The sequence below is a fragment of the Aspergillus aculeatus genome, assembly GCF_001890905.1.
Source record: "Aspergillus aculeatus ATCC 16872 unplaced genomic scaffold ASPACscaffold_9, whole genome shotgun sequence".
NCBI lineage: Eukaryota > Fungi > Ascomycota > Eurotiomycetes > Eurotiales > Aspergillaceae > Aspergillus > Aspergillus aculeatus.
Window position 1 is genome coordinate 827,783 of NW_017962984.1, and position 12,443 is coordinate 840,225.

Below are 12,443 nucleotides of genomic sequence, written 5' to 3' on the forward strand. Positions count from 1 at the left end.
GAGAGAGAGAGAGAGAGAGAGAGACGCAACGTACGGTTTCCACTACATCACCGGTTGATGCCACAGCCACAACAGCAGCAAAGGTAGGACGGTCGAAGTCGGTGTATCGCCTCGCGAGGCGGTCGTACTCGACACTCCCGCGGAGGTATATGTCTGCTTCACTAGATAATTTGGGGCCGAGGGTATGCTTGACGTCGCCTGCAGCTGCATCTAAGATATGACAGCAGTGACAGGGCAGCAGCAGTAGCAGCACCCAGAGGAATTGGTGGAATAGCCACCACGAAGTATGCAGCCTAGTCATAAAGTCGAGAATGCGGTATTCTCTATGGTGGAAATAGACTTAGCTATGTCGTTTTCTCTTGCGAAGTATGACCCACACCCTTTTCTTATACTCATACCGGTATGACAAAGCCCCAGGATGCACCGAGTTGCTGCGACTTCCTCTAACTCCTTACCTACTTTCCTTGCCGATAATCGCACCCTCACTATCCTGCCTGGCCCGGAATGCAACTCCTCGAGGGCCCACTGGTGGACGCAGCTAGCTACCTGATAACAGATAGCCAAGCATTGGCTTGTGATGTGTCATGTATATCACCCAGCTGTATTTGCATTACACGTAGACCTGAGCGGTACACTGGCATCCATAAGGCAAGTAAAATGTAGGTGAAATTAAATTCGGAGGAAATGGAAGTCTCGTGCAGAGATATCAGATATCAGCACTAAAAAAAGCCAGCAGCAGAAGCAGCAAAGCGAGCAAGCAACCATGCGGATCACCACACCAAATGACAAATGAGGCACAACCCACCGTCGTTATTCTCGAAGCGCAGTGCTTGTCCAAGGCGCCAAGTTTCTTCCCTTGTATGTATCAACCTTTCCATGGAAAACAGTTCATGCATTAAAGCCAAATGTGAGATACGAACGAAAAGAACTTTCCGTAAAATTCCCCGACGCCTCACGCTCCCATTTCTTTGACGATCCACGCCCACTGAACAATACAACGACTTAGACCTTGGAGATGTTTATGGCACGTAGAATATCATCCAAAGACCAGCCGGGGCCTCCGGGCACAATCTCCGCCCAAACCTCTTCGGGAACCGCATCCTCGGGATCGAGCAGACTCCAATTCGGGCTTGGCTCGGGCTTGATCCATTTGAAGTCTTCGACCTCGCTCCAGCGGTCTTCGTCGTCAGGCCGATCGTGGTTCAATGTCTGTGTGTCGTGGGTGGTTAGAGTAGTGCTTACAGCAAGATGAGATGATTTGGAAATACTCACATAGATGCGGGGTATGCGACCAAATCGAATATTGGTGCAGTCTTCAATGATAGGATTGCTGGACGCACTCAGGTAGACGTCCACGTTGGAGCAGTTATGCATACGGAACTGGCGACAATCCACCACGACAATACTATGCTCCACGTCGGTGATGTGAGCGGGGCCATTGATCTGTCCGCAGACTAGTAGGCTCTCCTTCACGTTCTTCGCGGTGAGACTAGCGTAGGGCTTGCCGTTGACAGTCGGTATTGACATGTCGACCACGCAGTGGCGCAGCGAGGTAATAGATGCGGGTACGTTGGCTGTAGACCCCGAGGATGGCAGCATGATGTGGAGGTTGTGATGGTTATTCACGGACACGGAGGTAATAGCGGTGGCTGCAAAGCCATGGGGCTGTTCCGGCGGCTTGAGTTTATCATCCGCTCCCTCGTCGACCGGGATAGCTGGAATCGATGTGGGGGCAATCTCCGGCCGTTGCAGAAGGTGCAGCCGGTTATCGGGCTCATTGAGCGGAGTCGACGGATACATCGGGGTTTGAGCGGCGGAGGAGCCCACGGAGGACGAGCCGGGCGAGGCGAATCCGGGGATACTGCGTACCTGCGCAGCCATTTGTGCCGCATCGGAGAGAGAGATGGCCGAGGCATTCTTCTTAGTCTTGAAACTGAACTTGGGGCGCGGTTCCACAGCAGCCCGGGTTTCGACTAGTTTGTCCTGCAGCGCTTTGATAGCCTGTATACCACCGTTGATCAGCCTTGCACTTTCACCCTTGACATAAAGTACAGCTTACTTCTGCGTATATCCGCTGATCGTAGGTGGGAATGTAGCTAGCCGCATCTTTGACTTCGTTGGACAAGCGCGCAATACCGGCCAGACAGTGATCGGTTGCATCCGTCCGCTCTCCCCCTATCAGGGATGTATCTGCCAACCGATCCATCTGTTCCTGGAGGGCTGCAGAAAGCACACGTGTCAGACTCTTTCCCCTTGCCAAAAGGCCAGTTCGCAGGACATCAATTAAGTTGACTTAGCCATACCGGTGATCTCATGCTGAAAATAGCGGAAAAATCGCTCCTTCAATGGTATCTCGGACTTAAGAATCGTCTGGTTCTCGGCCTGAGAGGGCCGTCGAGAGGGGTCGAAATCAGGCATAGACATGGTGGATACAGAGATATAATCGATGGCAAGGGAAGATAGAAGAAAGGGAAAAAGGAACAGAGGAAGAACGGAGAAGGGAGACTGAAGGTTGCAGCTTGACAGAGGGGGGATCCCTGTAGAGGGGAATTGGAGACAGAAGAAATGTATTGATGACGTCGACCGATCTTCTGTTTCCCAAGCCGGTTTGGGATATGGGGCTTAAGGGTCGCTTTTTTCAACGCAACTTCGCTGGGAACGAGGATATCTCGCCCAGGCTAACAACAGAGGATAAGAATCTAAGATCAGGAGAGAAAATTGTCAGTTCCAGGAGGCCCATGCAATGGCAGGCAACTAAGTCAGTCCACCTCGACCGGGGCGTTTTTTCATGGCCGGGGTCGATCAGCCGGCGCGATCCACTAGTGGCAATCTGAGGGGAAAACTCAGGCTACTCAAAGTAAGTGGAATAAAATAGTAACAACCCACCTAGATCCGAATGAGAGCATATGCACCACACGGAAGCTTTGAGCAACTGTCCCGATGTCCTGGTGCAGCTGGAGCATTAACTTTCCGTCCAAGTTGTCTTGCTCGTTGTCTGATGAGGAGAAGACCAGGTAGTGACGTCGCTTACAATCGGGTCCCGGCGATTAACTTCTCCGCTTTCCCCGCACTATCCCCCTTTGGGGCCATGGTGCCTGGGGCAAAGTCAGGCCACCACCACTCATCTAGCAAGGTGCCAATGGATGCTGTGTGTGCCCATTAGACATCTTATGAGTTATTGTATATTATTTCTCATCACACATAAGTACATAAGGTGTTGCAGCGCTAAAGATCAGACACCCAACGCCGACATTATAGAACGTACAGACTCCCTGAACTTAGACCTCACCCTCTATCAATCTTTTCTTATGTTGATGACAGCTCAGGTAGGTCTGGCCGAGGGATTGAGGGCAGGCCATCGATCTCTGCCACCAGCTCATGGGATAACAGCGAATGCCGTCTGCGTTGTGTTTGGAAGTCGGCAACAAGCGGTCTCTCGACTACCAGCCGATCATAGTCGGGTCGCAGGTCATAATCACTGACACTTTCAACGCCCCCCTGCATTCGCACGGTCCTCAGCATCAACTTACCCGTCTTCACCCAGAATGCTAACATTTCATACTCCTGAGGAAACGCCAGTGCGAGTAGTCCGGGCCGAAATACCGCTGGATTCATCTTGTACGACGCCTTTTTCAGCCGCGAGCGATTGAGGCCGCCAGAGGCCTTCGCATCGCATAGATAGATATCGCACATGCCATTCGCGATTATAAAGCGAGAGCCGGATGGTGACTGTGCTGCATGTACGATTCGCGTACTGAACGGATCGTTGGTGATTTTGTTGTCCGTCATGGAAAATGACAAGGGATATTCCTTGCCGAAGAACGCGGTCAATAATACCGCATGATGAGAGGTATCGTAATACACGCCAGTCAGATCCCCATCATTCGTCGTCCACTAGTGGATATCAGTAAGCCATGAAGTGCCGGAGGTAGGGTTAAACGGGCAGACGCACAGAAGGAAGCTTGAAGGACTTGGAGCTATCAGGGACTATATTCCATTGCTGGAACGTGCAGTTCCACACATCGACATAAGCGTAGTGATCACCCAGATGGGTAGCGATCACAAAGTGTTTGCCATCAGCAGAGAATTGAAGCTTCCTTTCGATCACAGCCTCTTGTCGCTGGGCCTCGAAGCCAGACTCTTTAGCACCAGAGAACGAGCCCATCAAGGATCGGTTGCCCAAGTCCGATACGCGGTCCATTCCACTGCCGAGGGAGACTCTCTGGATCGTCCTGGTGCAAATCTCATAAACGCGAACTTGATCTTTGAGCGTGAAGGCAACATATCTATCGTTACGAGACATGACCATAGAACTTATTGGTAGTGATTGGTGATCAGTCTCAATTGTCAGATATGCTTCTGGGATATCACTGTCGTTTTCAAATACAAGGAGCTCGTAATGCTGAGTTCCCGTCAGCACTGGTCCAAGATTCGTGATGCAAGCTACTTACCTGTCCTACTGAAGCGATGACAGCACATCGTTGATCTCCTGCTGCAGCTTGTTGCACGCCCGGAATGTCATACTTGTGACTCTTTGGCTTCTTGCCCTCGCCCTGGCCCAGTTCAAATCGCATGACCCAGTTACTTCCGGCACCCCAGAAGAGCAGACAGCTCCCAGTGGCCGAGAAACAAAACCGGGGCTGACGAGGTAATTGCTGTCCTTTCGAAGAATTCCTCCGGAAAAGTGACGTCCCGCTAGAGAAGGGTATCTTCACATTTTTGAGATCACGGGAAAGAGTCTTGATTGCTTGCTTGTCGAATGACTGGTCGGTCCGACTGCGCGATAAGACGGGGTTGAAGATTTCTGACGTCGTGACACTAGGAGTCTTGCCACTTGCTTTCGAAACGGCTGTCACAGGGGGTGTTGGTGAGGTCGGACTTTTCACTATTTCCACCGAGTCAAGGCGGGATGAGTGGCTTGTAGAATGGCTGAGCGAGCTCGAACATGAAGTGGTAGCTCGAGAAGCAGAGTCTGGAAGGGACGGCTGTCCCTCGCCATCTGAGTCCGAGAAGAGGTGTAGGGCGTCAGAAACCTGTTCGAGAGGCTCTATCATACGAGCATGTTGGATGCGTGCTTTGCCAGGACATAGAGGGCACGTGACATCCATTGTTAGAAATTCGGGACTTCCTTGGAATTGCTAACAAAAAATCAGCTTCTACGTCTAAAATTATTGCGAGCATAGCATACCTCATAAGCCTTCCGATCATGGCTTCTCAATTGTTCTTCCAACATGGCTCCCGGCACAGGATGCACCGCAGGACAGTTGACGACGTAGACCGCCGTGCTAGAACGGCCTTTTCTGATCGGTGCAGAGGGGTCAAAGTCGGCAGGCGATGAATTTTGCAACCACTGGGTCAAATGCTGTTGATAATCATGCGAAAATGCTTCGAGTTCACCATTGCAATCCCACATCTGCACCCGCCGGTTGATGAGCCAACGAACAAACTGGCCCAGGGCCCGCTCCCATGATTCCCGAATACCGGCGAGCTGCGACCAAGTATCTCGAATCCTTCGTGTTTGTAGCGGAGGGGTATCATCGGCCGTCTGTGTTAGAATAGTGGTAGCGAAGACCTGAAGCGGCGCCGTATTGAATTCATCATCGTAGGCCGCCAGTACCGTTCGAGTCAACTTCTTCTTAACTTCTTGTGCTTGCTTGAAGGCCTCGTCTACTTTCAGCGCTGCGGAACTTGTATATCCTTGCTCTTGGGAAATTCGACGGCGATCTATGTGACACTGAACAAGGGCAGAATCTACTGCCCAGAGGACGTCGAGGAGTAAATTGAATGAAACCAATTGGTCGGCATTGTTTTTCATTAATCCTGTCAGGAGGTCTGTGATGAGGGTCTCCGGCGCTCCCGAAACTGGATACTGTAGACGCCGTGAGCCTTTATCTTGAAATCGGGATAGTAGTCGAATAGGCGCACTTACCAGCCCTGCGGCGAACGACGGCAGGTAGGGTTTTCCACGATCGATTGTAAGAGTCTGAGTCGCTGACAGCTCAGTCGAGCCGATGGAGTCAATTGCTTTGGGGAGAAGATCACTAATAAGAAACCGCTCAACATTTGAAAGGTCCGAGTTCCGCCAAGCAGCTCGCATCGCTTTCTCGAATCGAAACTTCTTATCCGTGTGAATGGGTTCTCCGCGCAGCAGCAGGACTCGAGTACCGGCGAGTAGCGTATGCGCGATGAGATGTCGGTAGCCGACGAGTTCTGGATCGGTAGATCGGTTGCAAGGGAAAAGCTCGAGCTTCACCTTCAGCAGGTACATCAATGTCGAGAAGACGGTCTCTGAAGGCAATAGGTAAGGAAGGAAGTAGGGGTGGCATTCGTGGACACTCGCCAGGCCCTGAAGGTAGGTTCGTTGCGCATCGAAGATGGTCTTAATCCAGAAAACCGTTCGGGTTAGTGGCTCGATGGAGGCGGACTGGCCGTCCGGCTGAGATACCGCGATGTCTAGCACATGCTCGCCAATAATCTCGCGAAGGATATTTGCTAGATCACGGCGCCCTAGCTGTTCCCACACGGCTGCCACCAGTGGATGTGACATGGAGGAAACAGGGATGACAAGCCTGGGACATAAGAGCGAGCAAGTCAAATTGGGATCGAGGGAAACGGGTTCGCAGACGGCTAGGGTAGAAGACGGAGACGAAGCAGAAAATGGGAACGAGATCCAGAGACGGAGATCAAAGCATCGAGGGGTAAGCTAGTCGGGGGAGGTCCTGAAGGGCAAAAAAAAAAAATAGCAGAGAAGCAGATGTGTGTGAGTGAAAATGGAAAGTAAGAAGCACAAGAAACCGACAGACTGAGCGACAGAGTGCAGCAGCCGTTGCCCGCTCTTTGCCAGGTGACCGGGACCGATTAGGACGAATCGCAAGCAGTGCTAGAGCCAAAAAGTGCCTTTTGTAGGTGGTGCAGCTCCAATTCGCGGTAGTCAAGTTGAAAGATGGTCTAGTCGGGGGTTCCAGCTTAAGAATATGCGAGGCTGCGTGTCTGTCTTACATGTGGTTTGTCCGTTGCCTTCAGGCCCGCTAATGGCACGGGCTGCAAGCGCCCCAGCCTCACAGGCTGGTGTTGTCGTTAGACGGTCGGTCGAACTAATCCAGAAGTGGCGGTAGTCCTTTCCGACAGGGGATCGTAATCATTGTAACGAACTCAGCCTGGAAATAAAAGAGAGGGTCATGGATCAGATGGGCTGGTACGGAGTACCATTTCGAGGACGGAGACGATCATTACTCTCCGGATCCTCGTGGAGGTGATGAGTGGGTGAATGCATGCAGACGAGGACTAGTGGGAAAATCAATTCTCAATCAGTTTGCAGGGAGACTTGTTAAGAAGATTGATGCGATGGCCTAGTGGTACTGATTTTTAATTCGATGAGCTAAGGATGATAAATCAATTTAGTAGAAAGACCGACATTCAAGGACACCCTTGACACTTACCGATCCAGTAGGTGTATGGCGTATTGTGTCTCAAACTGATATGGGTGTGGCTAAGTAATGGAGGATGAATAATATTGCAGCCAGCAGTAAGATTCGTGGGTCGACAATTGCGATTGGAAGTAGATACCTCCATGGATAAGTGGGAGAAGCCTGGAGAGCAATCAACGATACCTGAGTACCTTAGTTTGTGGATTCAAGAGGGGCTCGTCCCTGTCAGGACGAGCAGATAAGGACAAGGGAGTCCGTGCCTGACTGGTTTGTTTCCCGGTCCGTGCCAAGTTTGCCAATCCACCGTCTACTCTCTCTACACTTACGGAGAAACACAGTACCTTTCCCACCCTCAGAAGACAAGTGAATCACGCATACTTCTTTTGCTTTTCCATCTTTTTTTTTTCTTACTTGCTGACCCAACCAACAGTATACCTCGCATTATCGGATTTTCAGGGGTTTTCTCTCGGCTAAGGAAGTAGACTTTGGGGTCCAAGACATGCCTGCTAGGTACACTACGGAGCAATGGCGTGCGTCACCGAAGAAACATGCTGACTCGCCTAGGAAAGAAGAACATCGGTCTACCCCGCCATTTCACTGTTGTCTCTGACTGTCTGACATGTCTATCCTCGGCCATCCGTCCTCATTCAGGCACATCACGCCGTGGATTTTCTTTTTTGGACCCCACGGTCTGTTCGGCCGGCCTACAATTAGTGGCCCCTGCACTATCCAATGTCATCCTGCTTACCGACCCGCTCTGGAATCACCAGAAGTCCTTGGGGTCTGGTTATCCGGTGACAGATGACAGGGTTTGGAATGCAACATGCAGCTAGACGGTCCGATGCGCATCCAACACATTGTTCCACACACTACAGGGTATAAGGTAGGAAGAAGATAGAGCTATAAATCACGGCTTTACTGAACAATGAGGAACTGGAACGGAATAGGGTTGACGGCCCCGTTCTAGACCCCAGCACTGCGGCCGACGGATCGCTTTCCGCTCGCAAGACCCACACTGGATAGGCCCATTTCCCGGTGGCTTCCGTGCAAACACCAGCCACCAGGACCAAAACTAAGTAGTCATCCAGCGTGCTAATTGGCATACGCACAACATAAAACCTTGGGCAGAACAGGCTAAGTAGCTATCCATTTCTCCAGGCACGATCCAGACATGTCAGCCTACCAAATCGGCAGTTAAACTCTTGATATTTACATCTAGGGACACAAAATGTTCCAAATAATGCGCAGCATTGTTCCTCAAAAGGCGAACAATCAGACATCCCCCCGGGATCGTCAAATTCATTTTCGACACAAATCCGGCTTCTAATCATGTTCAGGAGCCACATTTGCTTGCACCCGACCATCGGGGTGGCTTACCTACATGGACCCATTGCTTTCTTCATTCATCACTCCAGTATTTGATTAGCATGTCTCGCACAGTAAGCGGCTTGATGTTGGGGAAGATCTTATTCAAAGAGTCCTGGGTCGTAATGCAGGATGTGCCATTTGCGGTATACAGTTCGAAGATTGACATGAACCACTGGAAGGCTTTCTTCGGGAAATGCTGATACAGGGCTTGATGTCCAGGCAACTCGGTTATCTCGAACCCCCCGAGTTTTTCTATGCTGTCATAATGAATTTCGAATCGACAGCCTGGCGGTTCAAATTAGAAAAGACTCTCGGAGAAAGCGAAAACCAGACTCACCACAGATCTCCTCCGCCAGCCTGACGAATTCATGCCAGGTGACAGTATCGCCGATCACACGGCTTTCTTCGGGCCAGTCTTCCATGTCGAGCATGGCGACAACATACCGGGCCAGGTCAAAGGTGTAGGTGAATGTGATTGGAACTTCACCATCTCCGGGGATTCCTGCTATCTTGTTTCTCAAATCTATAACGAAGACATTCGGTTTCAGGTATGATTTGAGCGTCGATGGACCGAAGTAGTCAAGAAAGATACCATTGAGGAAGACGGTCCACTGAAGATCAGACTGTCGGAGAATTTCAATCGCTTTGAAATAGTCCGCAAGTTGCGGCAAAAGCTTCACGGCACTAAAAGTCATCAGCTTATATGGCACGAAAAAGTATGCGTCCATCCTAGCGGAACATACTCCTGAGGATATGGAATGGCGAAGCCACTGGGCACAAATCGCCGAGTGACTTTGGAGTTGATGGCAGCTTGGATGAGGTTTAGTTGCGATATCGCCAGTGAATCTCCCTCCACGGCAAAACAACAGATCACTGTGTCGATTTGATGTGTGTCTAGCACAGCAACCAAACCGTCAACGCTCCTATAATCGACTTGAATGGTTTTGCCACCCTCACCATCAGACTGCTCAGCCTTGTCAGTAACGATGCATCTAGAGAAACAAGACATGCAATGGTTACAACCTTGCGGGATAGAACAAGAGCCTCGTGCTCAGGAGAATCATTTAACACCTCCACAATTGTGCGGCCAACACCGCCATGGCCTCCAGCGATAGCAACACGAACCATTTTATTATCCAATATGCTCAATAAAGCTCTCGTGAAAGACAAGTATCTGCGAAGGATAAAAGCTCAAACTTATAGCGAAGACTCGGTCCGCATAGTTCTCATGTCATGGCCGCTCCACTCTGCGATACGAAAATTGCCTGTTTGGGATTAGGTTCGAGGCGCCTGTTGCAGCGCCGAGACCTAGGCTACTGAGTGACTACGGGCCACTGAGTACGACCATCAAGTCCGTATGCGTTTCAATGTCTGCAGTTCTCGCCTAAACCACCCTCAAAAGCCCAATGGATATCACGCCCAGGCTGAGAAAATTTCGGATTAGTTCCGCACCCAAGAGACAATCCCAACAGCGAGGCTTGTCTCGAAAGTCTCATACCAAGTCCCGTGGAGGCTGCCAAGCGTGCAAGAGCAGTAGAGTCAAATGCGATGAGATTCGCCCCAGCTGCCGCAGATGCTGCCAGCGCCGGACGCTGTGTGTGTATGGTGACCCTCATGCTGCCTACAGTCAGGCTAGCTCGGAAGATCACGAGCCTGTCTGGCCAGGTCATGTCAACAACTGCTTGAATCCCAACGGATCCTGGCTTCCTGGTGGAATATCGCCAACACCCAAATCAATATATCTTCTACGGCATATTGACGGCTGCCTTGATGCAACATTGACGTCTGAAGTTGGAAAGGAGATATTCAATCAGTTTCTGCTGCCCAACTGCGCATCCACCCCGATGCTTCATAATGCTCTCCTAGCACTTTCGGCTCGACATCTGCAGCATCTACAGCCTGCAAGCACCGAGTACCAGAAGGCGTGCTGGTTTCATACACAGACAGCAACACGCTTGCTTAGGGAAGAGCTCGCGCAGCACCCGACAGCGTTAAGTAAGCTAGACACTGTCTATGCCACCGCGCTTCTCCTAAACATGATCTCCTTTGCTTCGCAAGAGAGATCACCATACAGATCCTGGGTATTTCAGCCCACTGCAGCGGCTAGGGTCAACAACCTCAGCTGGCTATCTGTACAATGTGGACTAGGCTACTTAGCAAGAATAATGCAACAGAACCCGCAGCAGGGCTTCTGGCGTCTGAAAAATGAAAGACAGAAGCGGCTTGCGTTGGAAGCCCCGCCCGCTACTCCGCAGGATCTGCCTTTGTCTCAGACTCTGCGATGTGCGCTGGAAGATCTATGTGATGTCACTACCAGTAGCCTTCCGGACAATAACCCCTATTATATGCCCTTGAGCGTCATCGCTCCTATGCTGCAGCAACATGAATCAAATGCCCACGGCACTAGCTCATTGCTGTCATTTGGGCCTAAGATATCTGCAGCATACCGGAATCTTCTGCTTGAGCGAGATGAACGGGCGCTGCTGCTCCTGATGTTGTGGTTAGAGCTTCTCTGCCAAGCAGATGTCTGGTGGATCACTGACCGCGCCTATCAAGAATTTCTGGCTCTCCGACGCGTGTTGAGCTGCAGTGCCGACCCTCGAGTACAAACCATACTCTCCCTTTGCGAACCTAGCCATGACAGAGTTTCGGTTATGCCTTTCACTTGAAAAATTATTGAGAGAATCTCAAAGAATCACCATGAAGGATGCTCATAGTAGTGTAGCAAGTCTTTGGGATTGGTGTACTTGGCAAATAAGTGGGTGAGTGCCCTCAATAAATGCTTGAATACAAATACAATGGCTTCCTTGTACTGAAGATCAGTTGTTTGGATAGAACATAAAGCCCACAGCTCATTACTCCAATGTGACCGTGATCCAAGTGACTCAGATTCCCTGGAATCAAAAAGCTTCACATGTCTGGTCAGGATTTTGATACAGTACCACGGGGGCGGGGACAAAGATCCTTGTAGATTTTAACTCTATAGCTACCTCAGGCCAACATCTAATTCTGTGGCCTAAGGCAACAACATGGTCCCGAGCAGGAATAGCGGATCGCCTGGACTGGGTCTCAATCAATGGTCCGCCCCATCTGGTCCTCAATAAAGCTTCAAGCTTCCCCAGCCAGTGTCCAATAGACGGCAAACGCGCAGACGATTGGCCTCGCGCTCCCGTTTGGTCGTCTCTATCTCCCACTACATTTTCCAGAAGCTTCATTATCAGCCTGGGAGCCCAATCCCAGAAATCACCGGCACCACCCGAGACACAATGACCGCAGCGATCCAGGAAATCGAACAACTTTTGCCCAGCAGACATTCAGACTCATGTCGCGCCAGACAATGGATTGGCTAGCGGACCGACAACGTGTCTATTGTCGAAAGTTTCACGGACTCAACTCTTGGTGGTACCAATCAGAGACGCTATACACTTGACCATGCTGAAGGAATGACCGGCCCAGCCTCTGGTTGAGGCTTGAGCTTATTCCGCGATTGACAGGGAATAGCTCTCGTCGGTCGCCATGCAGAAGGAAGCTTAGTTGTAATCGTCACGTGGAAAATACGGAAGGGCAGAAGATATCAGCCATTCACTCGATGACTCAAAAGCCATGTGAAGTCCGGGGTTTGAATGAGCCACGTGGTTGCAGTCCTTC

At 50.8% G+C, this 12,443-nt stretch overlaps 4 protein-coding genes across 4 annotated transcripts; 1 reads left to right on the plus strand and 3 right to left on the minus strand.

The window, feature by feature from the left end:
• Positions 1-721: 721 nt before the first annotated feature.
• On the minus strand, positions 722-2,418 carry ASPACDRAFT_1870448 (putative tubulin-specific chaperone c; the record flags this gene model as incomplete). Its single annotated transcript, XM_020197954.1, has 4 exons — positions 722-1,209; positions 1,273-2,001; positions 2,060-2,220; positions 2,304-2,418. The coding sequence occupies 4 exons, from the start codon at positions 2,416-2,418 to the stop codon at positions 1,003-1,005; spliced, it is 1,212 nt and encodes a 403-aa protein (XP_020055644.1). The 3' UTR covers positions 722-1,002.
• Positions 2,419-3,163: 745 nt separating this feature from the next.
• On the minus strand, positions 3,164-6,713 carry ASPACDRAFT_79219 (uncharacterized protein). Its single transcript, XM_020205345.1, has 5 exons — positions 5,930-6,713; positions 5,189-5,869; positions 4,452-5,138; positions 3,953-4,402; positions 3,164-3,894 (listed from the first exon to the last, which is right to left on the minus strand). The coding sequence occupies exons 1-5, from the start codon at positions 6,545-6,547 to the stop codon at positions 3,307-3,309; spliced, it is 3,024 nt and encodes a 1,007-aa protein (XP_020055645.1). The 5' UTR covers positions 6,548-6,713; the 3' UTR covers positions 3,164-3,306.
• A 2,375-nt stretch (positions 6,714-9,088) lies between these two features.
• On the minus strand, positions 9,089-9,923 carry ASPACDRAFT_29933 (uncharacterized protein; the record flags this gene model as incomplete). The annotated part of the gene is made up of 3 exons (XM_020199684.1): positions 9,089-9,479; positions 9,539-9,759; positions 9,819-9,923. 3 exons carry the CDS (start codon positions 9,921-9,923, stop codon positions 9,089-9,091), a joined length of 717 nt encoding a protein of 238 aa, XP_020055646.1.
• Positions 9,924-10,201: 278 nt separating this feature from the next.
• On the plus strand, positions 10,202-11,464 carry ASPACDRAFT_52708 (Zn(II)2Cys6 transcription factor; the record flags this gene model as incomplete). Its single annotated transcript, XM_020202647.1, has 1 exon — positions 10,202-11,464. One exon carries the CDS (start codon positions 10,202-10,204, stop codon positions 11,462-11,464), a length of 1,263 nt encoding a protein of 420 aa, XP_020055647.1.
• Between the last annotated feature and the right edge of the window lie 979 nt (positions 11,465-12,443).

What these genes read in the sequence shown, in the direction of transcription:
- ASPACDRAFT_79219 (XM_020205345.1), bottom strand. Translation starts at nt 6,547, where the DNA reads ATGTCACATCCACTGGTGGCAGCCGTGTGGGAACAGCTAGGGCGCCGT. An exon ending in CGTCGTTCGCCGCAGGGCTG is followed by an intron (nt 5,870 to 5,929) that starts GTAAGTGCGCCT and finishes CGGCGTCTACAG; the next exon opens with TATCCAGTTTCGGGAGCGCC. An exon ending in AGTCCTTCAAGCTTCCTTCT is followed by an intron (nt 3,895 to 3,952) that starts GTGCGTCTGCCC and finishes GATATCCACTAG; the next exon opens with TGGACGACGAATGATGGGGA.